Below are 25,924 nucleotides of genomic sequence, written 5' to 3' on the forward strand. Positions count from 1 at the left end.
AAGTCTTTCCCTTTGGCCATTCAAAACATCCACCAGAGTTTGGTTTTACACTTTATTAAATACATCTCGGATGCAGAAGCTGATTTATTCATTCTCCTCACTGCGCAGTCTGGCATTGGGATTGGTGATCTTGATGGCGAGCTGAGCGGCTCTCTCCACGATCACCTTCCGGTTCTTAGAAGACACGTTGTGAGCAATCTCTGCACAGTACGATCTGCCGGAAAACAGACCGCACGTCAGGCTCGGCTCCAACAGCGCAGACAGCAGCCAAGGCAAAGCACTCCGGAGCCATCCCGCCAGCAGAGCGCGGCACTGGCACCGCACAAAAGCTGAACCACACCGCTCCCACCACCGCCTGCCAAGCTCAGCCTGTTCTGGCCTGAAGCAGGAGCTCACCCCCAGAACAGCTCGACCCTTCCGTTTTTTTTTTCTCATGAAAAAGGAGTCGGAAAAAGGTAGTTTTTAATGGTGTTAATTATTACTCTTACCACTTTGTTTTGAAAGAAAGGGCTACAAGTAGATTTAGGCCTGTGTCTGAACAGATACAAAGGCACAGTTCTGATCACTATTTTATCACAGTGATGCAGGTACAGCGCTGTTTACCACCACTGTAAGGTCGTATTTTTGCCAAAGGTATGAGTCTGCCAGTCCCAAGACACCCTCTGTGCCTTCCTGCCAGCAGCACTGCAGCACTAAGGAAACCAAGATGACCTTTGTGCTCTTAAAAGCAAGAACTTCCCTCATCTCTGGCTTACATCTCACCCCAACTGCACTGTCTTTTCATCTTCTGACCCAGCACCGTTAGGGGACGGGCAGTGCGCAGCCCCGGCACACGTGGCAGAGCTGCCAGCGACGGCTCCGCGCAAGGCAGGGAGCACACAGGCCCTGCAGACTTACTTGTTGCTCATCATGAGCACTTCCAGCTCTTTGACATTGTGGACCAGGAACTTTCTGAACCCCGTGGGCAGCATGTGCTTTGTCTTCTTATTGCTGCCATAGCCGATGTTGGGCATCAGGATCTGACCCTTAAACCGCCTGCGAACTCTGTTGTCAATACCTCTCGGTTTACGCCAGTTGCGCTGAAGAAACGCAGAAGATATTTGACAGTTAGTTACGAAACGACATCAGTCTGAAAACACCTACCTCAAGGTAACAGCCCTAGCCAAAACCAATCTCCAAAACGATCTGCCATGCCAGGCTGTTACAGCGTGGCCCACTGTTTCAACACTGATCCTTTATGCTTTAACTCATCATCAATTCTAAAGGCAACCACGACCGACATCCCAGAATTCGTTTTCTAATGAACTTCCAGTGACTTTTTACCTTGATCTTGACATAGCGATCAGACTGATGGCGGATGAACTTCTTGGTCCTCTTCTTGACGATTTTAGGTTTCACGAGAGGTCTGAGGGCAGGCATGGTGCCTAAGATAAACAGAACCAGTATGAGAAGGGAAACCCGACACAAAGATGATGCGTTATTCCGCCTACAGCACATGTAGCAGACTATCTTCCACTCACTGGCCACTCTGGAGGCTAGCGAGGGAATGGGTATTCATCTGCAGTGTCTCTCCCTCCCGCCTCCGAAGCTGGAAGAGCACTGAGAGCTCTCCAGATGCGATCCTGGGAGGTCACGTGTTGCTCAGACTACCTCCACACCTGCGTTCACAGGTATTGCGTTCCACACCCACCGTTCTCCTCCCCTAACAATTCAAGATCCCTTCCAACTCCGAAAAAGCAGGCTTCTACAGTGGAGACGGACAGACTAACAGCAGTGCAAGTGCAAGTTCTGTTCTTAAAAGTGACTAAGACTCACCTAACGCAAACCTCCTGCAGATTCCGCCGCCCTGGTCAGCACCCCCCGGGCGGCACGGCTGCCCCTCAGCACTAACGCTAAAAGCAACGATTTTAGCTCACGCTCTCCGGCTCAGCTTTGCTGGAAACGGAACGCCCAGCGCCGTTCGCCTTCACCCAGTCCCTATCCTGGGCCCGACGCTGCACCGGGCCGCGATCCTCCTGCGACCGAACACCCGCACCGTGAGTGCAGGCGAAGCGGCTCCGCCGCGGGTTCCCCGCCGCCCGTGGAAAGGGCGCGGGTCAGGGCCCGGCGCTCCCCAGCCCACGCACGGCCCCGCTCCGCGAGTGGGGGCGCGCAGCTCGGCGGGGGCCGCCCAGGCCGCGGCCTCGGACAAGACCCCGTTACCCGGCCGTGGCTTTTCCTCGCCCGCCCTGAGCAGGGCCGCCGCCTCGCCGAGGCCCGCCCGGCCCCGAAAAGCCGCCAGGGAGGCCCCGGCTTCTGCGGCCCGCGGCGGGCCGGCTCCCCGCGCCCCGGAGAAAACGGGCGGCGGAGGGAAGGGAGGCCCGCCCGCGGGAGGCGGCCGATGCCGGGCCAGCGGCCCCGGGGGGGGCGGATGGACGCGGATGGGGACTCACCGGGTGCGCGATGGCGGCCTCCACTGAAGGCCCCGCCGAGAGAGGGGGGCGGACCCGCGCGCAGGGGCTTATGGGATACGCGGGCGGTCCTGCCAGGTTCGTGCAGCTCCGCGGCTGCGCAGAGCGGGCACCGGGCCCTCGCGGAGCAGCGGACCGCCGCCGGGAGGTGCCGCCGAACGGGGTGCCTCCGGCGGGAACGTCCCGGGAGAACGGATCGGTGCTTCCCCCCACCCCGCTCCGAACCGTCCCTTCGGCGCGAGGCTGCCAGGACCTGCCCGACGTCACTTCCGCCAGGCCGTGCCCATGCGCTGCTTCCGCCAGTCCCACTGAGCGAGCGGGCGCCACCTGGCGGGACGGCGGCGCGCGCCGCCCGGCCCCTGCCCGCCGCCATCCCGGGCTGCTCCACGGCTGGAGCGGAGCACCCACCCGCGCCTCCGGGCCCGCTGCTGCGGCCAGGCTTAGGAAAAGACAAAATCATCTCTGCCAGCCCCTGGGGTTCCCCGCCACCGCCAGGACAGCGCTCCTGATCCCCCTGGCCGGGCACATGCAGCCGCCCAGGGCGGGCGAGAGCCCGGGAAGCGCGAAGGCCGCGGTCGCGACGTCCCCGCAGCGGCCGCAGCCGCAGGACGAGGCTCCCCACCGGGGCCCCCGCCCCAGCGCGGGGGAGTCTGGACTCACCGGTTTGCTTCTCTCCCGAGACCGGAGCGGAGGCTCCGTGAGGCCAGGCTGAGGACACAGCCCGAGCCCTGCTCGGCCTCCGTCCCCGTGTCGCTGCCGCGCCGGGGAGGCCCCGGCAGCCCCGGGGTGGTCACCAGACGGGCCAGGGCAGGAGCTGGCAGCGCCAGAGCCAGCACGGGAAGAGCAGGAGCTGGAGCCCAGCAGCGAGCGCTCTGCCACCCGCTCTATGCACACGCTTTAACTACGGCAATTGCACTGCGCTTATGCCCGGGGAGCACAGGGAGCGCTGCCTTTCACAAAATACCTAGGCTGGTACTGCATGAGCGGAGGAGCTCCCAGCTGAGAAGTGTGTTTTGGGGCCTGCCCAGCTCCTCCACCTTTAATCTGACTATACACTTTGATACCTTTGTTTTCTCCACCAGCAGGACCCAGATCCCGTGAGCTGACAGACGGATCACAAAGCTGCACTCACATCTCGCACCACGGAGAGAACAACGTCAGAAGAAACAGGTCTTTTGAATGCAGCATCTCCATAGCTCGAGCACCCTCCCTCCCCAGAGTCAGCGGCGGTCAGGGCTGTAGAGGCCAGGACAGACGGGCTGGGTTGAACGGACGTAGCTGAACAAGGCGTGTGCCCTGCCAGGCTCCATTTCGGGTAGGTAAAGGCGTATCTTGTCCAGAAGATGACCTGGCCAGAAGTTATTGTCATTTGACTTGCTTATGTGTGCAAACTTCTGCGTTTTATTTCTTTGAAACTGCCTAAAAAAAAAAAAAAAGAGACATAATAATATGTATTACAGAAATAAAATTCTGGGCAGTTTCACTGCTGCTGCTAGTAGTGGCGAAAGCCAGAGTGAGAGGAACCAGCTACCAGGGCTTCCAGGCTCTGGGAAGCTCTGCCAGATCTGTGCCCTTTTCTGATACTTTCATGATTAGAGTTACAAATGTTTTTGTTTGAAGAGACTAAGGTGATGATCCCCCTGTATTTCCTCAATGGCATATTCAACCTGCCAACCCTTCAAACTGGGCTGCCAAATGACCTTTTTGAAGAGAATTTTAATCCAGCTTTCCTTCCAAATATTTGCTGCATAAATAGGGTATGTCTGTCATTGTTCTACATTATTTACGTTAGAAATGCCAACTTGCAAAGCTGTCTTAAGAGTTGGTACATTGCCTGTCACTGCGGTATCTAAACACTCTTTAACTGATATAACAAAGAAAATTGTGCTCTAGTTTGCTGTATTTTTTCCCCCTCTAAAAGTTTCTCCACCAATCCGAACATTTTGGATTGTTCAATTTTTGGAAAGTTCTTTGCTGCTTTGGCAGCCCTGGTCTGGTAGGAGGAAGGTGGGACCATGCTGCTTGCCTCTGAGAACCAATTCTTGCACTCGTCTAACATTCAGGGTAAACTCAGAACAAAGGTGTCACTTCTTAAATGGGCATGACAGTCATTTAAGACCTGAGCAGAGCTTTTGTTTTCAAAGCGCCATTTACTGCTTTCTGAAAAAAATCAACCCATGCAAATGGCCGTGAGAGGTTCTGACGTTTAGGTTTAACAACTGAAGTGCAGTGCTTTCAGTATAACAGGAGAAGGGTAGCTGCAGCTGTAAGGCCACCCAAGATCAGAGAGTAAAGCTCGATTCTTTGGGATTGTCTTTCTTCCACCAGAATAAATATTCTCTGAGCGGATTTCAGACAGTGTAGGGTCAGTCTGAGGAGGACCTTCCAAGGAGAGACAATGGTCACCTCTGTAGCTCTCTGCAAGTTCAGGGTACAGAACCAGACCCAACTAGACTGTAACGCTCCTGCCAGGCACCACAAACTGCTCATCAGCACCACCGCAACCCGATGACTTCACTGAAATACAGAAGTGGCTGTGCAGCCAAGAGCGAATCTGCTGCTTTGCTGTCACTGCCTGCTCCCTTGCAGCACCCTGATGTTTCAACGCTGGCATCTCAGTACCGCCTCTGATGTGGTAGGGACCAAGCAGAGAGGAGTGACATGCAAAAGGGCAGCAGGAGGAGATCCTAAATCCTCTTTGAACAAACCTATTTTCCGCCTCTTTGGCCTGCTTTCTGGATGCAGTTCTTGATCTGGATATGCTCACAGGCGACGGAGCGCGATCATGTGCTGAGGTGTAGGATCCTCCAGGCTGCCTGATCTGCCTTATGTCTTTTCTATCTTTGATGATCTTGTCTCCTGGGTGCAGCAGGGCTGTTGGCAAAGTGCACAGTGAAAAAAAGTCATGCCTTGCTGTGCCCGGCGATGGGGTAAGGACAGAAGATGCTGAATGAGTTTACCCAAGAAAACCCCTGAATTCTCCTGCTGCCCCAGGCCCGTCCCCCAGCTGCCCCTCCCCATCCAATCCAGAGCATCTCTGTTCCAGTCTGCGATGCTGCCCAGGAAGGGATACAGCCACAGTGCAAAGGAAGAAGGTGTGAGGGCCCCGAGTGCACTAATAGGACTTATGGCCCTGACCGGCTCCACTCAGGACCCTTCCCACAGGCCCAGGAGCCCCATCTCAGATCAGCCCTTGCCTTTCAGTCCCACTGAGCTACGCAGTAGGTGTAGTGGTCTTCAGCTCAGCCACAGCCGTGTCTGTGCCTGCCCAGGGACCCTGCTGACCCTGACCCACGGACTGACTTCCCAGCTTGACCTTGGACCTGCCACATCACCACGAACTTGCCTGATGATGTGGACTTTTGGTTGAGGCTGGCTACCTACCCAGGGGCAACAGGACAGGGCCCTGGCTGCCAGGCTCCCGCCCAGCCAGCCGCAGTATCGCACCGGGCCATTGCTGCACCCAGATGCCAATCTGTAGTGCCCAGACACCGATCTCTAGTGCCCTTTGCTATCTCAGCCCTGCTCTGGCCCTCATGATTGCTTTCTGACCCTAACCAACAGCATCCCATTGCCCTGCAGGGCTGCAAACATGCTTCATCAGCAGCCCCTCCTAGCTTGGGAAGAGGCACAAACATGTCAGATCTACTACATTCACATCAAGCCTTTGGTCTCTGCTTTACCTTTTTGCAGCACTAGCTCCGTGAGATGACTGTTGCGTTCTCTGCACAGCTTGAGGCTCTTCAGATAGCTCATGAAGCAATCCCTGCGGTACTGGTCCACCAGTGCTCCCATGTCACCCTCTACAGTTGACGGCAGGCAGTGCTCATCAACAGCTGCATCCCCAGATCTCACCAGCCGACACTTTTCTTTCCATTCTAGCGAGCTGTCTTTGTCCTGCAAGTTGAGGACAGGTCCCGGTTAGCACTGCTGGGCAAGTGCATCTGTGCACTTGCCAAGATGCTCCAAATAAAGTGTTTTGGGGTGAATGAAGCAGTGTTATGTTTTTATTTGATCATCTTGCACTGACCCTGATAACTGAATAGGACAAAGTGCTTATCAGCATCTTGCGGACAAATCATAGTCCGGTGGGCATGTCAACTCAGTGATCAGGAAGACTCCATCCCCAGACATAAAAATTGTTTCAACATTATCTTTTTCTTGCCATTTACCCATAAAAGATATTAATCTCACCAAAGTGTTCAGAAGCTAAACCAATTGTTTTAGAGGGCTTGTAACCTCAGCTGCAAGTCCCATGTGGTGAAGGGACTACTAAGAGGTTAATACTCACAACAGCTCCCTGCCCTTTCCTTTCCTGCTGTACTGCCCTCTAAACCACCCCACACTCGCCAATGCACGTGGCTGAGCTTGTTTTCCTGCCATACACACAGTACCTTCTTCCATCGCCTCCTATCTCTGAACTGTTTTCCAGTCTCCTCCATTTCCTCGTAGCTTAGATATCTGTGTTCTGGCTCAGTGTTGACTGGGGGAACTTGTAACAGCGTCAACTGTGTTTCAGGCTTGGTAGGAGCACAAGGCTTCATCTCTTTGGCTTTGCCCCCAGCAGAAGTTACACAACTGACAGTTGTGCAAGTCATTTTATGGATCTGAGCTTGTACACCTGTGATAGAGTAAAAAACAAACAAACAAAAAGCCCAGAGAAACTGTTACAAACTAGCAGAAATACCAGGGCTGATCAACATTTAAGACAAAGGGCTTTTGCTTTTCATGCAAATTGGAACTCTCAGCAGACTCAGATCTTTGAATGAAAACATCCTTTAGCTTTTGTCCAGACACAAATATTACAGACTCCCCCATCTCTGCTTTGCAGTTTCCCAAAGTGTTTTGCTGTCCACATTCAGTTCTGGTTGTGCTTAGTCTGTTTAATCTGCAAAACAGTTAGTGCAATGCAACAGCAGCAAAATGCCTCTTATCTCACAGATGTGAAAACTGCCGCTTAAGATGACATGGGTACTGTGAGAAGCCTTCAGGTTTGGCTTAGGTTTTAAGAGATAACCTCTTCTGAATCTGTGTTCTCCAGCTGCGACCAAGAGCTGGAGGAATGGTCTGCTTTCGATCAGCTGGATGATCAATGCTAACTAATAAAATCCAGTGCAGTACGTTAAACCTCAGGGCTCAGATTTTAAGCTGAACCCAACAGATTGGATAATCTGTCTCATGCAGTTGGGGTGCCTACAGTATTGCACACCTCCTGGACTCTTTTGCTTTTCCCCAGAGAAGTCTCCTTCTATCCACTCTGCTACAGGGCAGTGGCCTCAGGGAACCATATCCTGGATGTAGTTTGGTATTTCCTGTCAGTAAGGATACAGAGCCGCTTTCCCAGCACAGCACTCTCCTCTCACCTGATTTGGTCTCTCTGGATTGTCCTTTCATCGTTTCCAGCCACTGCTTTTGACATTCAATCAGATCTTTATTGCTTATAAAATTCCCTCTCTTTGAGGAAGCCAGGAAGATGATCACAGTCTCCAGGTCCCTGTCGCTGATGGGAACTTTGGTCTGGCAACCAAAACCAAAATGATAGTTATCACAAAAACGTCAAGGCTTGGCCCAGAGCGAGGAGGGGCAAACTGCAGTTGTTCCAGATGATTCTGCAGGGAAGGGTGGCACAGAGAAAACCTGGTGAGGTTTACTTAGGTTTATCAAGTATTAACAACTTTACTAGACCTTCGCAGCCTTGTGCAGAGCTCTCAGCTGTTACCGTGCTGAACTTCCCAGCCCTTGGGGTTTTGAGAAGATACTTTGGCTTGGACTATAGTATCAGATTACATGTGAACTGCTAAACAAAAATAGACCTGAAAGTGCTTTTCAGAGGTCTGAACCGCCGTAGCCTCTGGACAGCGAGGCTCAGCACGAGCGGTGCTGTATGGACATAAGCTGACAGGCAGTGCAGCAGGGATGTACATGAGACTGGCAGGGACAGGTCAAGTATTGACACCAGGAGACTTGGTGCCAGCTCAGTGCCTACAGCAAGATCCCAACAGCCACGGTACTGAGCAGGGACTCTCTTTAGAGACCGTGAGGCAACAGTTTCACTCCCTCCTGGGACTCGCTCTAGGTGACATCCAGCTGCTCCGCACCTTTCCCTTCCCTTTCGCCTTCAGCTTTCCCTGAGGTGACAGCAATTCTCTGAGGGTAAGACAAGAGAAACTGCCCCTTGCTGAAGCTCCACCATTTGCTCCATGGAAACCATTCTGGGTTTGCACACAGGAAAACATGGCAGAGTTGCAGCAGTTCATTCCTTTTCAGTTCCCTACATACCGCTCTGATGACTTGAATGAAGTCTGCTCTCGTGATCTTCCTCCTGTACATACCAGCCCTCTTGAACACGTCCACCATCGTCAGCTTCTCCTTGTGCAGGAGGTTATGCAGCATGACAAGAGCCGGGGGGTACAATGCACAAATAAGGCGAGGGTGACCTCCCTGCCAGGGCTGGCCGCTCGCTGGTTGTGAGCACTGAAAAAGAGTGGAAAATACCCCGAGACCACCACTGCCCAGAATCACCACGCCAGCAGCGGCTGAGGCTGCGACAGGGCCCCAGGAGACGCAGTGCCACAATCCCAAGGAGAGAATAGCACCACAGACACTTACGCCCAGGCTGCAGGTCACAGCTGATTTGCTTTCAGCTCTCCCGTCTGCTCTGCACGCTTTTATTCTTTCCCAGACTCTTTCTTCTTGACTGCTAAGGGAAGGCTTTCCCATCAGCCATTTTTCTACATCCGCAACACTCTCCAGCTGAAATCGGAGCTGCTTCCTCTCCTCAACTGAAGCCTCCAGCTTCTGTGGGTCACCTTCTGCATCGGAGGTGATTTCTGGAGATCCAAGGCGGTCTCCTCCCTCAGGGGGCAGCTGCAAGGCAGGCGGGTGGCAGGAGCCTGTGGCCCAGGTTGACTTGGAAAAGGGAGCAGCTGCTTTTGCCATAGGTGGAACTAAAATATGCCACCTGTATTCGGGTGGGCAAAGCCCGCTTGCTTTCACCCGAGAGCAGAGATTTGGGTGTCTGTGTTTTGGTTTGAAGCAACGCTCCAAGGCTCAACATAGGTCAAACCCTCGCTGGTCATGCTGGCGCTGTGGGTGACCGTTACGGCTGCAGGCCCAGACTCATTACGGCTGCAGGCCCAGACTCGCGGGACAGCGACTGCGCTCTCTCGTCTCCAGCCCGGCCCAGCGGGCAGGCGATGGCGGGCGGCGGTGTCGGGGGTCCCGCTGTGCCGAGTAAGGCTGGGGCAGAGGGGAGGGCGCGGGGCTGCGCAGGCCGCGGCGGACGGCGGCGGCCCGGCCCCAGGGCCACGCCAGCGGCTTCAGCTGGAGACGGCCTGCCCCCCGCCCCTTGACCCCTGACCCCGCCCGCCGGGGGCAGCTTCCGCGCCGCCGCCGCGCGTTGCCATGACAACGACGCGGCCCCGCCCCCGGCTGGCCGAGGCCCCGCCCCCGGGGGCGGTCAGCGGGCCGGTCCGCGGCAACCGGCCGGGGGACAGGGGAAGGGGCTGCGGTGAGAAGCCCGGGCTCGCTTACCCCCGCCGCCACCGAGGAGCGCCGGGGCCGGCCTGACCCGGGATGAGCAGACCCGACAGAAACCGGGACACGTTTATTAAAAAATACGGAGATTTCACACGTTTCATTGCGCGGTGACCTGCGCCGGGTAGGCCACACACGGACGTAGATTAAGAACCCGATGATCGGAGCAGCACTGCAAGGACGCCCGCGGCACGGAGAGCGAGTCGGAGAGCGGCGAGGTGCGCTCACGGCCTTTCTCAGTCTATGCTCAGTCTCTCCCGGTTCTCCCAGAGCCACGTGTGGTACACGTTCAACTTGTGGTCCTGCGGCTGTACCTGAAGTGTAGCAAAAAGTGTTTAACGTTTACTAAAATACCTTCTCTTACAACACCTCACCGCTCTGACCTATTTCCCCTCCCAGCTCCGGAACCCCCGTACCTCCCAGGGCGCAGTGAAACACCGTGCCGCAGCAGGCTGGCCTCCGCCTACGTAAACCAAGGAGTACAGCGCCTGGTCAGCCCTGAAACTGAAGCGGGAAGAGGGTCCTACGCCAGAAAGAAAATGGCTCCTCAACGGCTGCTCACAGCCATCCCCCACGAGAGGGCCCCAGCACGGCAAAGGCCCCACCAACACCGATCTCGGAGGGATGCCAGGATCTGGCTGGCAGGAAACACAGGGAACCCAGTTCTTAACTGGAGCAGGGAAGAGACTCTCACCCCCACATCAAGGAAATAAGGAAAAGAACAGTGAAAGTGGAAAATTACAGAAAAAAAAAAATCAAGGTGACAACACAAGTCTTCATTTACAGGTTCAGACTTGTAAAAGGTATATTCTGGGAATTCAACCTACTGAAGATATAAAAATTGCTATCTTTTTTTTTTTAATCCAAGGGAGTCCATAGGTACAAACCCAATGATGCCAAAGGACAGAGCCCTGCGCCAGCAGCACACCGTGGACCAAGCCGTAGCAGCACAGCTACACCACCCACCTCCTTCCATTCGTTGACACAGAAGATTCTATAGGAGTCGTTCCCGTACTTCCCGATCCCGTGCAGCTCAATGGGGTACTTCCACTGCTTGCTCAGGTACTCATCTGCAACGTACGGTCACAGACTTCACTGCCTGCAGGCAGACAGGTCGCAGAAAGCAACTCTGGACAAACTCCCGATTCTCTGCTATTGTAACACGTCTACACTTTGGAAGATTTTAAATGAAAAACGCAAGTTTTAGCTATTTCCTGGTGAAACCAGGCGATGAATCCCTATGGGGTACATCTTAAACACCTTTTAAACAAATCACCGCGGGTGGGTTTTAATTAAATCTCACTCAGAACTCACAGAGGAATGCTTTTATTCTAAGTATAGAAAATACCAGAATCACAGAAAAATTCTGGCTGGAAGGGCCTTCTGGAGGCCACCTGATGCAAAATAGAGCACAGCCACCTTATCATAGTGCTGCAAAACACTAAATCACTCTTGCAGGTGTTCGTATCTCTTTCTACTCAAAGAAGTCTTCCGGACAAGGGTCTCTTGCAGAACTCATTATGTGTATATTATTTTATCCTCAGTTAAAACAACAGGATCAACAGCTTTGCCTATGTAAGACCAGCATATCCCGAAGCTGCATAAAACAAACCACCACCAATATTTGTCACACAGAAGGAGAAGTCACAAAGCAGTGTTTGAAAATGATGCTGTTTGTCTTGGCAGTATAATTTAGACCCTTCCACAGACATATGCAGGAAAACCCACCTGAGAACTTGATGATAGTTTTCGCTCTGAGTTCGTAGAGGCCGAGAGGTCTGAGCAGCTCTGACATTTCTTTCCAGTCTGCAGTCCTGGTTATTTCAGGAGAAGGATACTTCTTAAGGAACTCCCAGAGCACAGGAATTGCCATTTTACCTAGTGAAAGAAATCATGATGAACAGAAGGCTGTGCAGGTAATTCTTTTTTTTGATTACCTATGTATACTTTTTGAAGTGAGCTTTTTCAGAGGCAAGAGTTACAAATTAAAGATTTTACACTGACACAAATTAATATACATTTATTCTTTCATTAATACCATTTAAAAAATGGCAGCTGTTACACCACCCCAACATTTACACAACATAAAATTGTATTACCCTATTTACCTGAAGTTTTATTGAGAAATATGGTTGCAATCAGAAGTTTCCAAGGATCATGGAAAAGTGTTTCTTGGACCAAATTAAAAGGAGAACGTGGAGGAGTCCATTTTCTGAAGGCCTTCCTTCTAGGTGGGCTGGGAGCTGTACACAGAGGCAATACAGGAAAACTTATTGGGCAGTAAAGGATGGATTTACCTATTTTAATGAAAATAATTTAAAAACACTAAGACCTTTTGAAGCAGATTGATCTTTGTGGGGGCACTATATGTGGATGGAGCAATGGCAAGTCACACAGAAATTTTACAGAACTGCAAGGGACTATGCATCCCCCAGCACAGACTGCAGTAAGAGTCAAGGCTGCCTGCGTGTGCTCCCGTGCTCCCTGTTCCATCTATTTTCTGAGGAGAGAGGCCCTCCCCAGCTACCGCCCCGCTCCTGTGTAAGTGCAGAGCAGCAGGTACAGGGTTTCACAGAATGTCACAGAGCCATTAAGGCTGGAAAAAACCTTTAAGATCACCAAGTCCAACCATCAACCCAACACCACCATGCCCACTAAACCATGTCCCACAGTGCCACGTCCACACGTTCCTTGAAAACCTCCAGCAATGGTGACTCCACCACCTCCCTGGGCAGCCTGTTCGAATGCTTCACGACTCTCTCAGGAAAGAATTTTTCCCTAATATACAGCCTAAACCTCCCCTGGCGCAACTTGAGGCCATTTCCTCTTGTCCTGTTGCTTGTCACTTGGGAGAAGAGACCAACACCCACCTCCCCACAACCTCCCTTCAGGTAGTTGTAGAGAGCGTTAAGGTCTCCCCTCAGCCTCCTCTTCTCCAGACTGAACAACCCCAGCTCCCTCAGCCGCTCCGCATCAGACTTGTGCTCCAGACCTCTCACCAGCTCCGTCGCCCTTCTCTGGACACGCTCCAGCACCTCAGTGTCCTTCTCGTAGTGAGGGGCCCAACACTGAACACAGCATTCGAGGTGCGGCCTCACCAGCGCTGAGTACAGGGGCACGATCACCTCCCTACTCCTGCTGCCCACACTGCTTCTGATACAGGCCAGGATGCCGTTGGCCTTCTTGGCCAACACCTGACAGGGGAAACACCTCAGCGGTCTGAAGAGAACTTCCCCAAAGCCCATTCACCCCATCATCTCCCAGCTGCCGAAAGAGCTGCCGAGGCATTGGATACCAGCTTGAATGGTTGTTTGCAAGATACAAACCACTGAGGTTTAAAACAGGACAAGCTCAGCACTAGTGCAGTAAGCCGAGCTCTCTGATGCTACCTTAGCACGGCCAGCCTAAAACTGGAAGAGATTTTCCATAACATCACTTATCTTGAGCAATCCTACTCCTCCCCCCATAAAAAAGGATTTACTTCCCTAATGAATATTATACCTTCTTTACTGTATTTACTTGAAAAATATGGGCTCGTTTTCCTCCTAATCACTTGTGTTCGTGGGATAGACTCTTCTGTAAAGAAATAATACTTTAGCATTAAATAGAAAAAACCCCAAGTATTTTGCTGTCATGTTTCATACACCATTTCCACCTTATGTGTGCTGGAAATGCAAGGATTTTTTGTAGGTGTACAGAATATAAATGTGCTTTAGATTCACTCCAGTACTCCTCTGTATTTCAACTCTATGAAAAATCTTTGGAAGATAAACTGTTACTTTGCCACAGTCTGAGGAAACAGATTCTAGCACATGAAGCAAGCTAAAACTAGCCTTTTTTGTGAATCAAACTGACCAACAGTGCAACAACATTAAGAGAGTTAGTGCAGTGAAGGTAATGAACATTATGATATTATACTATACAGCTAAAGAGTTCTGTAGAGTAAGTTCCAGTTCTGAATAAATCAGCATTAAGTTAAATGCTGTTGGATAAAGAAATGAGAGAGATTCAGATGTCAAAGCAGCTTGACCTGAAACAGAATATTTTGCTCATATAGTTAGGAGACTCCCTGGCAGAACGTTAAGGTAATATTCTGCTCAAAACCACACAAATACCTGGCAGCATTTTAACTGCTGTGAAGTTTTTCTTGTCACACGGCTGCAAGACGTTAGCATCTGCTTCAGATTTAAAATCCTGGTTACCCAAATTCCCTCGATGTGTCTCTTTCCCTATTTTCAATACATTGGTTTTCTCCTCAGATTTTGCAGAAGATGCGTCATTAGAACCTGTCTCCACACGTTCCTCCTCTGCTAGGCTCTCCAACTGCCTTTGTGAGCGAGTTGTCACTGACCTTAGCTGTGTGTCTGACCGTGACGTGGAAATTCTTAACCGTGTTTTTCCTGCGTCCATAGGGTCTGCATTCTGATCATCCACGCCCTGACTATCAGCGACACATGCATCTATCTTTCTACAGAATTTCTTGTTTTGAACGCACTCAGTTTCCTGTTTGTTACGTACTCTTCTCTGTCTTTTGTTTGGGGTATCATCTTGATTCCTCTTTTCTGAGCTCTTTCCAGTTTTCTTATTCTGAGTGCTTTTTTGACCTGCCCCCTTCTTTTTGTTTTTCAAACAGTCCTCTGGGTTTATGCCTTTCATGATCAAATCTTTGCTTTCACGAGTGGGTGTAATGTCTTCCAGGTGTTCGTTTCCAGTCTGAACATTTCGAATTCTATCCTCTTCACCGTTTTGTATACTGAGGCCTTGCTCTTGACTGTGACAATCCTCGTTCTCTGAAACAGTTCTCGCAGCTTTTGTGCTGTATCTTTTCACCCTCGAACGGGTACTCCTCTGATAAGGAGCTGTAAAATCAAAATCTTCTGCTTTTAGCGTCGTCTCCCCAGTTTTCTGAAAATACTCCACAAGTGCACGTTTTGATCTTATCTTATTTCCTTCAGGACTGTGGTACGAAAGAAAACTAAATTAGTGATGACTTCTTCATTCTCTCGCTCTTCACTTAAAAAACTATTCTAGCATTTAAAAAAAACAAAACAAACGACAAAAATAGTTGAGAGGGTGGTGTCTAGATGAGTTTCTGTGACTTGACCAAAACAGGATTACACAAAGAGTTTACAGATAATTCTACACATATTATGCACTTCATCCCACGAACTCCCCCTTATGCACTTCATCCCACGAACTCCCCGAACGGCACAGACACAAGTGCAAGCTTGTACTACCGGGAGGGGAAGAGCCGTTTGCCCAACGGCGGGCGGCGGCTTCCCCGGGCACCAGCCCGCCGGCTCCGCTGCGCCCCGGCCTCACCTGACAAAGTGCACGTCGATCCTCCCTGCCGTCCTGCCCGACTGCCTCCGCCTGGTCACCTTCTGCCAGCCGCCGGGGACGGCGCTGGGCCCGGCCGCCGCGGGTTTCCTCGCAAGCCCCCTCTCCGCCGCGGCGCCGGTGCCCCCGCCGCTGGGGCCGGGATGCCCTGCCGCCTCTACCGCCGACCCATCTCGGCTGCCGCCCGGGAGGCTGCGCGGGGAAGGAGACGCCCGGGTAGGGTCCTGCTCCGAGCGGAGGGCTCGGTTCCGCGGCGGGGCGGGCCCGGGCCCAGGCCCGGACGCCCCCCCCAGCCCTGGGGGCCGGCCCGGCCTCGAGCCCGCCACCGCCCCGCGGCCGTCACCTGCCGCAATCACCCCCACCCCGCTGACGAGCCCCGCGCGCCATCCCCGCACCGCTGCGCCGCCATCCCGCCCGTCGCCACAGACGCCTACCCGCCAGCCGGCTCCGGCGCCGCCATCCCGGGCGCCTCCGTCACGTGACGCCTCGTGGCACCGCCCCCTGTGTGTGAGCGCCCGGCCGCCGCTCCCGCGTCCTGTCCTGCGCAGGCGCATCCAGGCCCCGCTGGCGGGCGCCCCCTGCCGTGGCGGCGAGCCGGCGGGCGCCCAGGCGCATGCGCGTTGCCCGTGGCGCCGGCGGAGCGGGTGTAAACAAGCGCTCGGCGGCGGCGCTGAGGCGGGACGGGCTGCGGGGGGCGGCCCGGCCGGGCCTGGGGGATGCGGGCCGCGCTCACTTGGCGCGACAAGGCGGAGCAGTGGTGAGCGGCCCTGGGGGAGAACTGAGCCGAGCCGCTCCGCTCCGCAGTGAGGGGGCCCGTGGCGCGCCTCCCGCGCGGCCTGTGAGGAGCCGCGGCCCGGCGGTGGGGCTGCGGGCCGGGCGGCCGTGGCCTGGCTATCGGGGCAGCCCGGGGAGCGGTGCCGGGCACGGCGGCGGCGCCCCCCCGCGGCTGGGTGGGCGGCCTGCGCTGGGGCAGCCGCCGGCACCGCCCCGTGCTCTGCCTCGCACCGCCGCGCCGCACAGAGGCTGCGGGGGTCCTGGGCTGAGTGTCCTTTCCCCAGCCCGCTGTTCTTCCCCTTGGCAGGCCAGCTGCGGGCAGGAGCAGGCCTCTTGGTTGATACCGGTGATGCTGTAACGCGGAGTCTTTTTGGGGGTTGTTTTTGCTTTTTTCACTTCACGTTTAGCCAAAGACCAGCAGCCTGCGTCTGTATTTGTGTGGTTCTGCCTCCGAGCGTACCGCTGCGGGCTTCTTCCAAACCTCCCATCCGTGTATCTTCAGGCCTGGAGCCTGGATGGCGGCCAGCGCTTGGGCTTCTTCCTGAGTGCGGGGAGGTGATCACAGGGGGTTCTTCTTGTTTGGGGAATTTTCTAAGGAATCAGATATACTCTCAAGTATGCAATTAACAATTTTTGTTATGTGGCATCTTTGACGGTGAAGGAAATGCATTTTCTGCCTACTAATAGGGGATTTTCTTGGGGTTTTTTTTGTTTGTTTGTTTTTATTTAGTATTTATGACCTTGCATTCAAACCGGATGGGACTCAGTTGATAATTGCTGCTGGAAATAGACTGCTGGTAGGGAAACTTTTTTTTTTTCCTTCTTGCATTTACAGCTGTATGAATATGATTTCTTTCACATTAACTTATGAATATAACCTATCAAAAATCCTCTTATCTCTACTCGTCCAGCCTCGTATCTACATAAATATTAATGCAGGCTAACTGTAAAGTGTTTTGAAGCTTTTTAATGTTTCTTACCAAGTTTTAAGCTCTATTTCCAAAAGTAATGAGGTTTAAGTTACTTGCGTCATCTCATCCTCTCGCACCTCGCCTGGTGGTTTGAAATCCATTAACCTGCATCCAAACTTAGCACAATGGCATGGTATACAAATACTGCATTGTTACAACTTCCATGCAAATCTCTGTGAAAAGGGGGAAAGAAACTCACATTGATGTCTGTAGTTTGTGAGAAGCTTCAATTAGAGCTTTTTGAGGTTCCCTGGGTCTGCTTGCCTGCTGCTAACCCATCAGCAAGAGCAGCGCAGAACCATGCTTCTCGTAGTTCCTGCAAAGCTTTCAGGTGGGGCAGGTGTAGAAACTGCAGGGATGGATGGAGGGATGGCATGATTATAGACAAGTAGTTCAGAACTGCAGGATGCCAGGCTTTATTATTTTCAGTGCTCGCAGAATGGTATATTTAGTGATGGTCCTTTCCAGTAATTTATTACGTCTAAAAGTCTAATGCGGGGAAAGAAGTAAAACAAACTGGCTCAATGAGGTGTTTGGAAATTTCTTTTGTGCGTGTAATTTTCTAATACTGATTCTTTCATTCCAAGAAGTATTAAGTTAAGGAAAGCTGCTTTTACACTTTAAAACGTTTTGTCTTGCATGGACTGTAAGCTATGCAAAAAAAACAAACACAGAAGAAAGTGTATAATCGTGTTGGCCTTCAGTAATTTTATATCCCAGTCCTCACTGGGAGATTCTTATGTATGTTTTTTTCTTTGTATGTGTATTTTTTGTTTCCCCCCTGTTTAAATAGGTATATGATACTTCTGATGGAACCTTAATTCAGCCTTTGAAAGGACATAAGGACACTGTATACTGTGTGGCTTATGCTAAAGATGGTAAATACCACTTTGGAGGACTTTGTTAGTCTAGTTTGTAAAATGCTTATCTTCCATTTCTTACTGCCGATTGATAAATAGCGAAATCAGGGTTGTTTCAGTAACAGTTTTTTGAACATGTGTGTGAGTGCTGGTGTTTTGTTTGTTTGTTTTTTTGAGAGTTTGAGCTGCCATACAAATGCTACATGCAGAAGTACTGTATTTTTTACACGTAAGGCTACCTGTTAACCCAAGAACTGTAGTCCCCACTTCCCCTCCCCTTCTACTTCAGTGGTGGTTGTTTATATTTGTGGGGTGATGTGAGGAGAAGGCTTACCCCAGAGATCCCTCCCAGTACTGCACCTGCCTCTGATTTTTATTCCCATAGTTCCTCTATCTCAAAGCTTCCTGATCTTCTGATCCTTCACACATTACCATGCACACTACAGGCCTTATTCTGCTTCCAATTCTTTCATTGCCTCCAATTCTTATTCTGTTGGGACTTACTGTGTGGGGACTCAAAGGACTTCCTCTCAAATACTGCTGTTTAAGTTATAGGGGATACCTGTGAAAATGTGCCGTTTTTCCCTTGATACTGTTAATGTAAATCTCCAACCTGTGACTAACAGTGTTAGAAAGACTGGCTGCTTGCTTGCATGGCTGGGCTTTGGTGAGGCGCTTTCTGTGGGAATAACAAGATAAAGTCATCGGAGTTTCACGTAGTTGGAGAAGTGCAGTCACGTCAAGATACTTGCAGTGTTAGGCCCTTTATTACTTGAACCTTGTCAAGTTCAAGAACTTCTTGCTCTCTCTTTGAGTATTTGGAGTTAAAGTGATTCTTGTATGTGTGGGATTTAAATTATATTTAATTCGTAGGCAAACGTTTTGCATCTGGCTCGGCTGATAAAAGTGTGATCATTTGGACTTCAAAGTTGGAAGGAATTCTGAAATACACGTAAGTGATGCCTATCAGTTTTCTGCCTCTCAAAAATGGACTTTGATTATGCACTTCTGCTGTCAAAGAGTACGTGCCCTTAGATTTGGAAGAAGGTTGACTAAAGTCAGAGAAAATGCAAGTGAGTGGGTAATAGGAGAGGGAAGAGGAAAAGAACAGTCAAAGTATCTGAATGAGGCAGGAAAGCAATTAAAAGCATAAAAGAGGGTGGGAAGTCGAGATAAATCTCTGAATTTAGAGGGCTGGTAGAGAACTGGGGAAACTCTGTATAGAGTGAAATAAAACGAAACACAATATGACTCTGATCTTGTATAATAAAATTAATATCATTCTAGTTCAAAGACCAAACTGAAGATAAGGTTTGGTACTTTCGGTATATTTCCATCTTTCTTCTGGCTTTGTTTTTATGTCATCTCTCTTAAACAACATCTTCAAATTCTGTTTCTGAATGTGTCTGTACATTTATTACTAGTTAGTGTGCACAAGCTAGTGTACTACTAGAAGCATACACAAGCATACTTGTTTTAGAATTTGGATATAACCTTTAATCATATTTCACAAACCACCATCTGCGTACATTTTTAGCTGATCTTGATGAAATACAGTGAATCCTGCCACTTAGAGACAATTTTTTTAAGGTTTATTACTGATTTAGTTTACAGTAATTTCAGATTAATTTGATGTAATATAAACTGATCAAATTATTTCTGGCATCTGGTAAACCTTTCAGCTATCTTGCTGAAAGTTAGAAAAGGGGGCATTTAAGAATGATTTATTGAAATATGATTGTAACTTCATTCTAGGCATAATGACTCCATACAGTGCGTTTCATACAATCCTCTTACTCATCAGTTGGCATCCTGCTCTTCCAGTGATTTTGGTATGTCTTTTTCCTCTAACTTTTCCATTAAGCCAGTAAATTCTATTAAAGTTATATAGCTAAGCTAACCACAGATAGGTACAGTTCTTCATATCCAGAAGAGATGAAATATAAAGCTACCTAAAGTAACATTAAATACTTATTTAAATCACTTAAACTCAGTTGGAAAGGACTATGTAGCGAGGTGCCACAGGGTAAAATGTACTACTTTGTTACTGTGATTTTTTTGCAGAGACATCCTCTGTATTATTTAGATGGATTTTTTTTTTCCCATTTACTGATAAATAATATGTATTTAAATGTCCTTCTAGCAGTGGATGAGACTTTGATCCCTCTGAAGTCCCAACTGAGTTTTCTGACAATATTAGTTTCTAATATGAACACTGGTAAATGCTTACTTGTAATTTATTTTGGCTTTTTGTTTGCTTTAATCAAGGCTTGTGGTCTCCTGAACAGAAGTCAGTCTCCAAACATAAAACTAGCAGTAAGATTACTTGCTGTAGGTAAGTTTTAAGGATTACCTGTGTCATTTAAGTTAGTTTCAATACAAAGAATTCAAAATAATACGCAAGCTTAAAGAAAAAAAATCAAGTAAAACAGTTCAATGTATGCAGAAACAGTACCTAGTAGTATGAAATAGGCTCTCCTACCTTGCTGTTCAGTAGCATTGTGTACTTCGTGCTGCTTTGCCATTCTCATCATTAAAATAGTGTTTATAATGTTCCAATAGGAATATGACTAATATTTATCAAAGATGATTTGTTCTTTCTTGTGTTGTCTTCTCAGAGAGAGCTTTTTTCTTTTTATTTTCCTTCTGTTTAATAGCAAAGGGCTTTGGTTTGTATTTGGTACTGTTATAGCTGAATTCTTTTGAAAGTGTCAGAGAGGTGGTCTGGTCTTGAGCAAGTGTCTTAATTTCTCTCTCCCTCTGTTTAGCCATCTTGTGTAATAACAATAAAATGAGGAAAAAATAATGACACTTTTTGTTTGTAGAGCTGTTTGTCTTCTGTGTTGTTGGTGTTTTCAGTAGAAGGAGATACTACCATTATGGGGAACCTGAAGCAAGGGTACATTAATTTGTGTAAAGTCATCCATCTAACTACAGTAGAGACAAGAATAGAAAGCAGGTCTCCTCTGTCCCAGCACCATGCATTTTTATCTGATCAATGTTCTAAATGTGGCTTTTAAAAGAGCCTGGTCTACTGCCAACACTGTCGTCCCCAAAAATGTATCTGTTACTTAGCACATGTTAGAAGTAGTGCAAGCAGATGATAGCTTTTAATTTTTTTTATTTCTACATTTTTTTTTATTTCTGTGTATATAATAAAATGTTCTTGCTGTAGTGCATGCTGTTGCCATAAATGTGGATTTAGATGCATAAACAAACTGTAGGATTACTGGCTATCTCCCAGAACTCCCTCTTAGAAGTATATTTCAATCTAGCATCCCTATTTGAGTATGCTGTACCATCCTACCTTCCTGCTGCTTGTTTTTAGTAGTTTGCTCTTCAGTATGTGTGTGTTTTATCAGCTGGACAAATGATGGCCAGTACCTTGCTTTGGGGATGTTCAACGGCATTGTCAGCATAAGGAATAAAAATGGCGAAGAGAAAGTTAAAATAGAGCGTACAGGGGGTACTTCATCTCCAATATGGTCAATTTGTTGGAATCCATCCAGGTAAATTATTTCATCCTTCCTTTTTTCATACTGAATAGATAATCCTTGCCTTATTGGTTGCAGAAAGGCTTGACTTTTATCCCTGCTGAAACAGATTAATGCCAAGTACGTTACTTTTTTTTAAGTGATTATGTATTGGGGTTTTGGCTTTGCTGCCAGTCTTTAATTGAATGGAGAAACAAATTCCACTTAGATCATAGAATCATGGAACCATTTACGTTGGAAAAGACCTTAAAGATTATGGAGTCCAACTGTTAACCTAACACTGCCAAGTCCCACTAAACCATGTTCCTAAGAGCCACATCTAGTCTTTTAAATCCCTCCAGGGATGGTGACTCAACCACTTCCCTGGGCAGCCCGTTCCAATGCTTCACAAGCCTTTTGGTGAATGAATTTTTCCTAATATCCAATCTGAACCTCCCCTGGCACAATTTGAGGCCATTTCCTCTTGTCCTATCACTTGTCACTTGGGAGAAGAGACCAGCACCCACCTCACCACAACCCCCTTTCAGGTAGTTGCAGAGAGCGATAAGGTCTCCCCTCAGCCTCCTCTTCTCCAGACTGAACAACCCCTGCTTCCTCAGCTGCTCCTCATCAGACTTGTGCTCCAGACCTCTCACCAGCTTCGTCGCCCTTTTCTGGACATGCTCCAGCACCTCAATGTCCTTCTTGTAGTGAGGGGCCCCAAACTGAACACGGTATTTGAAGTGTGGCCTCACCAGATCTTAAATATTTATCTTTTTTTTTTCTTTTTTTTTCTTTTCGGGGGGGGGGGGGGGGGGAGAAGTTCTGTGTGGATTGGGGAGAGAGAGGAGAGCTGTTTTTTCACTCACTTTAGAGGGAATATTGTCCCAAATATGTGAATAAACAATTGCTATTGTAGTAGGTGGGAGAGTTTCTGGAGTAGAGCAGATGAACAAGAAGAGTCAGTTCACAGCTATTTAGAGGAGATACCAGTACTGAAATCCAGGCCTGGCAGTAGGCAGTATAGTCAGGCAGAGGGAGAAGACCATGAGGAAGAAGAGGCTTCTATGGATTTCAGCTTGCGAGTGAAACTTCAAAGGAACATATATATCTGTATTATCTGAAACAGTAATTTACAAAAAGGACCAAAGGCAGAGAGTATGATGCAGGGTACAAAATCAGATATTCAAAAGTTAGGAAATTCTAGACTAATAGTTGCCTGTACGATCTTAATTTATTCTACTAGTATGTGTTCATTATGAGATAGTTCTTAAGTATGTGATAGCATGTTGCTTTTCCCACAGGTGCATGCATCATGCATTGAGCAATGGGAGGGTGCTTACTAAACAGCTTTTAATTAGTTTTTTTGTCTGTTTCCTTTTTGTTCAGTTTATGGCTAGAGGCATTATTTGCAGCAGAATGTTCAGATCACCATCTCCCTTCTTCCTAGGCAAGAAGCTGTGGAGAAGGTGACTCTCAGGTTTTGCTCCAAGCTGAACAGATCATGTCAGAGTACCAAAGTTAACAAATTTGAGACCTGAAGCTCAGTCTGCTGCTGGTCTCACATGAACAATTTTTTTTTTTTTCCCCTGCCTTACAGTGATAATTGTACTTCACTCTTGCTCAGCTGTACTGACTTTGATGTTACGGTGGCTTTGTACTACTGTAGCTAAGATCAGAATCCGGGCCCAGGTGCTTCATCTGTTTAAGGGACCATTAGCTTCACTGTACCCACTGCTTAGATAGCTGTATGTGAAGTGATGCATCAAGCTTTGCACTTACTCCTATAAAGGAAACTGTTCTTTTGTGTCTCCAAGTTGTCTTCCTCAATTTTAAATGGCAAGTTGTATCTGCTGTCCTTTCAGTTTGTAGTTTTTTGAAGAGTAATAGCTATCCTATTACTTGGTTCTGTTGGTCTAAGAAATATATTAATAAAACACTGTAGAATTACTACATAATTTTTTTTCTTCCCCTTTTTTTTCCCCCAGAGATGAACGCAACGATATTTTAGCTGTGGCAGACTGGGGTCAGAAACTTTCCTTTTACCAGCTTAGTGGCAAACAGGTATGTTTTAGAAAGTGCATTCAAGAGTGACAGATATTTCTCATTCTGTTTTGTGTCCTATATTCAAAGTGTTTGTACACTAGTGCTTTATTAGCTACATTAAACGTTTTCTGTTTTCCCAACCTTTTATGAGTCTGTTTTTTTAAACATCTTTTCCTTCAGCTCTTGTTTCTCCCATGGCAACTCAGCTGCTGTCTTACAATTCTTGTATTAAAGCCTTTACAACTTTGCTGATATGGTTTACTGGTCTGTAGAGGACATACTTATATTTTTTTTTTCAACTGGTTAAAGGGAGTTTTGTGAGTTGCTTGCATTCTGAGTAGACTGGTTTGGGACTGGAGGGATTCTTGGATGTATTTTAGAACTGCCTTTGGAATCTTAATATAGCAAATGGTTCTGGGGTATTGAAAAGTTGTGCATGAGAAGAATGGTATCAGTGACTGCACTTGTTGCGTTGGGAAAATATGAAATGATCCTTTTGTTAATGTTTTTGACTTTTTTTTAATTATTTTCCCTTGTAGATCGGGAAGGACAGAATGCTCAATTTTGATCCTTGCTGTGTTAGCTACTTTACTAAAGGCGAGTATATTTTATTGGGAGGTTCAGATAAACAAGTTTCCCTCTTCACGAAGGATGGTGTGCGTCTTGGTACCATAGGAGAGCAAAGCAGTTGGGTGTGGACATGCAAAGTTAAACCAGACTCTAACTATGTGGTGAGTAGGAACATTTCTCTGACGTTTTCACAGTCAATTTATCATTCAGGGTAAGACCATAAATTTCAAACTCAGTTGCTTGGTCTAGATGTTCTTACTGAGGCAGCAGAACCTAAGCAGTGTCTAGTGAGGTCCTACAACGACAGCCAAAATTAAAAATATCCTGCAGAAGTAAAACTTGGGCTGTAAGAAGGCTGTAAATGAGTGTAACACCTGTTTTCAGATGGTAAGGAATTTGCTGCATTTTGATTAAAAAAGAGGAGGGAAAAGAAGAAAAAATGGCAGCTAATAACTTCTAGGTTGACCAAATCTGATTCCATCATGGGAAGAAAATGCTCAGATCTGTCTGAGTTTCTAGCATTACACCTTTTGGAAAATGCCTACAAGTCAGCTGTTAGCCATAAGTGCTGCACTCTGTGTCACTGTACAGATGTGAAGAGATACAGCGCAAATTTAAAAATCGACACCACCGCCCACCCACCCCCCAAAAAAACCAACAACAACAACAAAATAAAACCAAATCAGACCCCACCCACCCAACATAGTGGTCTCCATGGTCTATGACGAGATCAGTCCTCATTTTGGGTTGCACTTTTACTACAGATTAATTACAAGTAGCCTGTAATTGGTGTCAATCTATACATTATGCAGGAAAAGGAACATAACGTTCATATAAATACTACACATTTGCCAATTCTCACATACATGTACCAATTAATTAAAATTATTTTCTTCTTGTGTTCAGGCAGTAGGATGCCAAGATGGAACAATATCCTTTTATCAGTTGATTTTCAGCACTGTTCATGGCCTCTATAAAGATCGCTATGCTTATAGAGACAGCATGACTGATGTTATTGTTCAACATCTCATCACTGAACAAAAAGGTAATTTCACACTTGCAGTCAGACCAAAGCTTCACTCTCATTCTGTTTTGTTTTGGTTTTTTAATTAATATCCATCAGAACACTTGGAATATATGCTGCATGTACCAGACAGATTATCGTCACTTTGACAGTAAAACTGAGGAATACTGTTTGCAGGATGAGAGTGCAAACTTGGATTCTGGAGGATCAGCGCTGACAAGCTTAACGAAAGATGGGATTTGCAAGGATATTGGGAGGGAGAGAGGCTTTTAAGATAAGGTTTTAATCTCTGTGAATGAGATAAAAATACTGTAAACCATATTTAGCTTTTTCCCCCCCCATTACTTGCAGCCTCAAGGGTTTGTGCTGATTTTGTTTCTTCGTATTCACTGGCTTTTTATGGCAAGGAATCAAAGTATTGCTCCAGAATGTGCTGTTGACAAATAATAGAGAGTGATAAATTGTGACGGGGATAGTAGATTACGTAGATGCAGAACAACAAACATACCTGAGCTGGAATCTGCTTTTAATTTTAGAGGTGCTTTAGAAAGATTCAATTTTAATGTATTAGTAAGTTTTATGATTTCTGTATCCATTATTTTTGTGGCAGCCTATACTGTATTGTTTTTGTGTTTCTTCTCTCTAGTTAGAATAAAAGGCAGAGAGCTTGTAAAGAAAATTGCAATCTACAAAAACAGGTTAGCAATCCAGATGCCAGAGAAAATCTTGATCTACGAGTTATACTCGGATGATTCTTCAGATATGTATTACCGGGTGAAGGAAAAGATAGTAAAAAAATTTGAATGCAACTTGCTGGTTGTATGTTCAGATCACATTATTTTATGCCAGGTATGTGCCTTAAAATCTAGAGTAGCCTTGG

The 25,924-nt window shown here is 48.1% G+C and overlaps 4 protein-coding genes and 1 non-coding gene across 10 annotated transcripts in view; 1 reads left to right on the forward strand and 4 right to left on the reverse strand.

Moving 5' to 3' along the window:
• Positions 1-3: 3 nt before the first annotated feature.
• RPL32 (ribosomal protein L32) lies at positions 4-2,478 on the reverse strand. Its single transcript, XM_059823072.1, has 4 exons — positions 2,433-2,478; positions 1,324-1,424; positions 898-1,079; positions 4-214 (listed from the first exon to the last, which is right to left on the reverse strand). The coding sequence occupies exons 2-4, from the start codon at positions 1,417-1,419 to the stop codon at positions 85-87; spliced, it is 408 nt and encodes a 135-aa protein (XP_059679055.1). The 5' UTR covers positions 1,420-1,424; positions 2,433-2,478; the 3' UTR covers positions 4-84.
• Positions 1,494-1,632, reverse strand: LOC132317967 (small nucleolar RNA SNORA7). Its single transcript, XR_009484254.1, has one exon. It is a non-coding gene; the product is annotated as a small nucleolar RNA SNORA7 (small nucleolar RNA).
• A 766-nt stretch (positions 2,479-3,244) lies between the features above and the next one.
• Positions 3,245-9,053, reverse strand: EFCAB12 (EF-hand calcium binding domain 12). Its single transcript, XM_059823299.1, has 6 exons — positions 8,730-9,053; positions 7,814-7,967; positions 6,845-7,071; positions 6,134-6,347; positions 5,159-5,324; positions 3,245-3,869 (listed from the first exon to the last, which is right to left on the reverse strand). Exons 1-6 carry the CDS (start codon positions 8,841-8,843, stop codon positions 3,671-3,673), a joined length of 1,074 nt encoding a protein of 357 aa, XP_059679282.1. The 5' UTR covers positions 8,844-9,053; the 3' UTR covers positions 3,245-3,670.
• Positions 9,054-10,041: 988 nt separating this feature from the next.
• MBD4 (methyl-CpG binding domain 4, DNA glycosylase) lies at positions 10,042-15,786 on the reverse strand. The gene is made up of 8 exons (XM_059823498.1): positions 15,761-15,786; positions 15,309-15,518; positions 14,102-14,943; positions 13,488-13,562; positions 12,095-12,229; positions 11,715-11,864; positions 10,953-11,056; positions 10,042-10,300 (listed from the first exon to the last, which is right to left on the reverse strand). The coding sequence occupies exons 1-8, from the start codon at positions 15,784-15,786 to the stop codon at positions 10,223-10,225; spliced, it is 1,620 nt and encodes a 539-aa protein (XP_059679481.1). The 3' UTR covers positions 10,042-10,222.
• A 256-nt stretch (positions 15,787-16,042) lies between these two features.
• Positions 16,043-25,924, forward strand: part of IFT122 (intraflagellar transport 122) — a 33,670-nt gene continuing 23,788 nt past the window's right edge. For 2 of the 6 annotated variants that reach the window (XM_059823520.1, XM_059823521.1), the window contains exons 1-12: positions 16,043-16,083; positions 16,831-16,897; positions 17,865-17,949; positions 18,805-18,883; positions 19,687-19,763; positions 20,200-20,266; positions 21,294-21,440; positions 22,324-22,485; positions 23,393-23,468; positions 23,990-24,185; positions 24,931-25,065; positions 25,691-25,893. In XM_059823520.1, coding sequence (XP_059679503.1) covers positions 16,043-16,083; positions 16,831-16,897; positions 17,865-17,949; positions 18,805-18,883; positions 19,687-19,763; positions 20,200-20,266; positions 21,294-21,440; positions 22,324-22,485; positions 23,393-23,468; positions 23,990-24,185; positions 24,931-25,065; positions 25,691-25,893 — 1,335 coding nt within the window. The remainder of the gene's footprint in view (positions 16,084-16,830; positions 16,898-17,864; positions 17,950-18,804; positions 18,884-19,686; positions 19,764-20,199; positions 20,267-21,293; positions 21,441-22,323; positions 22,486-23,392; positions 23,469-23,989; positions 24,186-24,930; positions 25,066-25,690; positions 25,894-25,924) is intronic. The other 4 variants (XM_059823522.1, XM_059823524.1, XM_059823525.1 and 1 more) reach the window with 2 other exon arrangements.

The sequence above is a fragment of the Gavia stellata genome, chromosome 12 (assembly GCF_030936135.1).
Source record: "Gavia stellata isolate bGavSte3 chromosome 12, bGavSte3.hap2, whole genome shotgun sequence".
In the NCBI taxonomy this organism is placed as follows: Eukaryota; Metazoa; Chordata; class Aves; order Gaviiformes; family Gaviidae; genus Gavia; species Gavia stellata.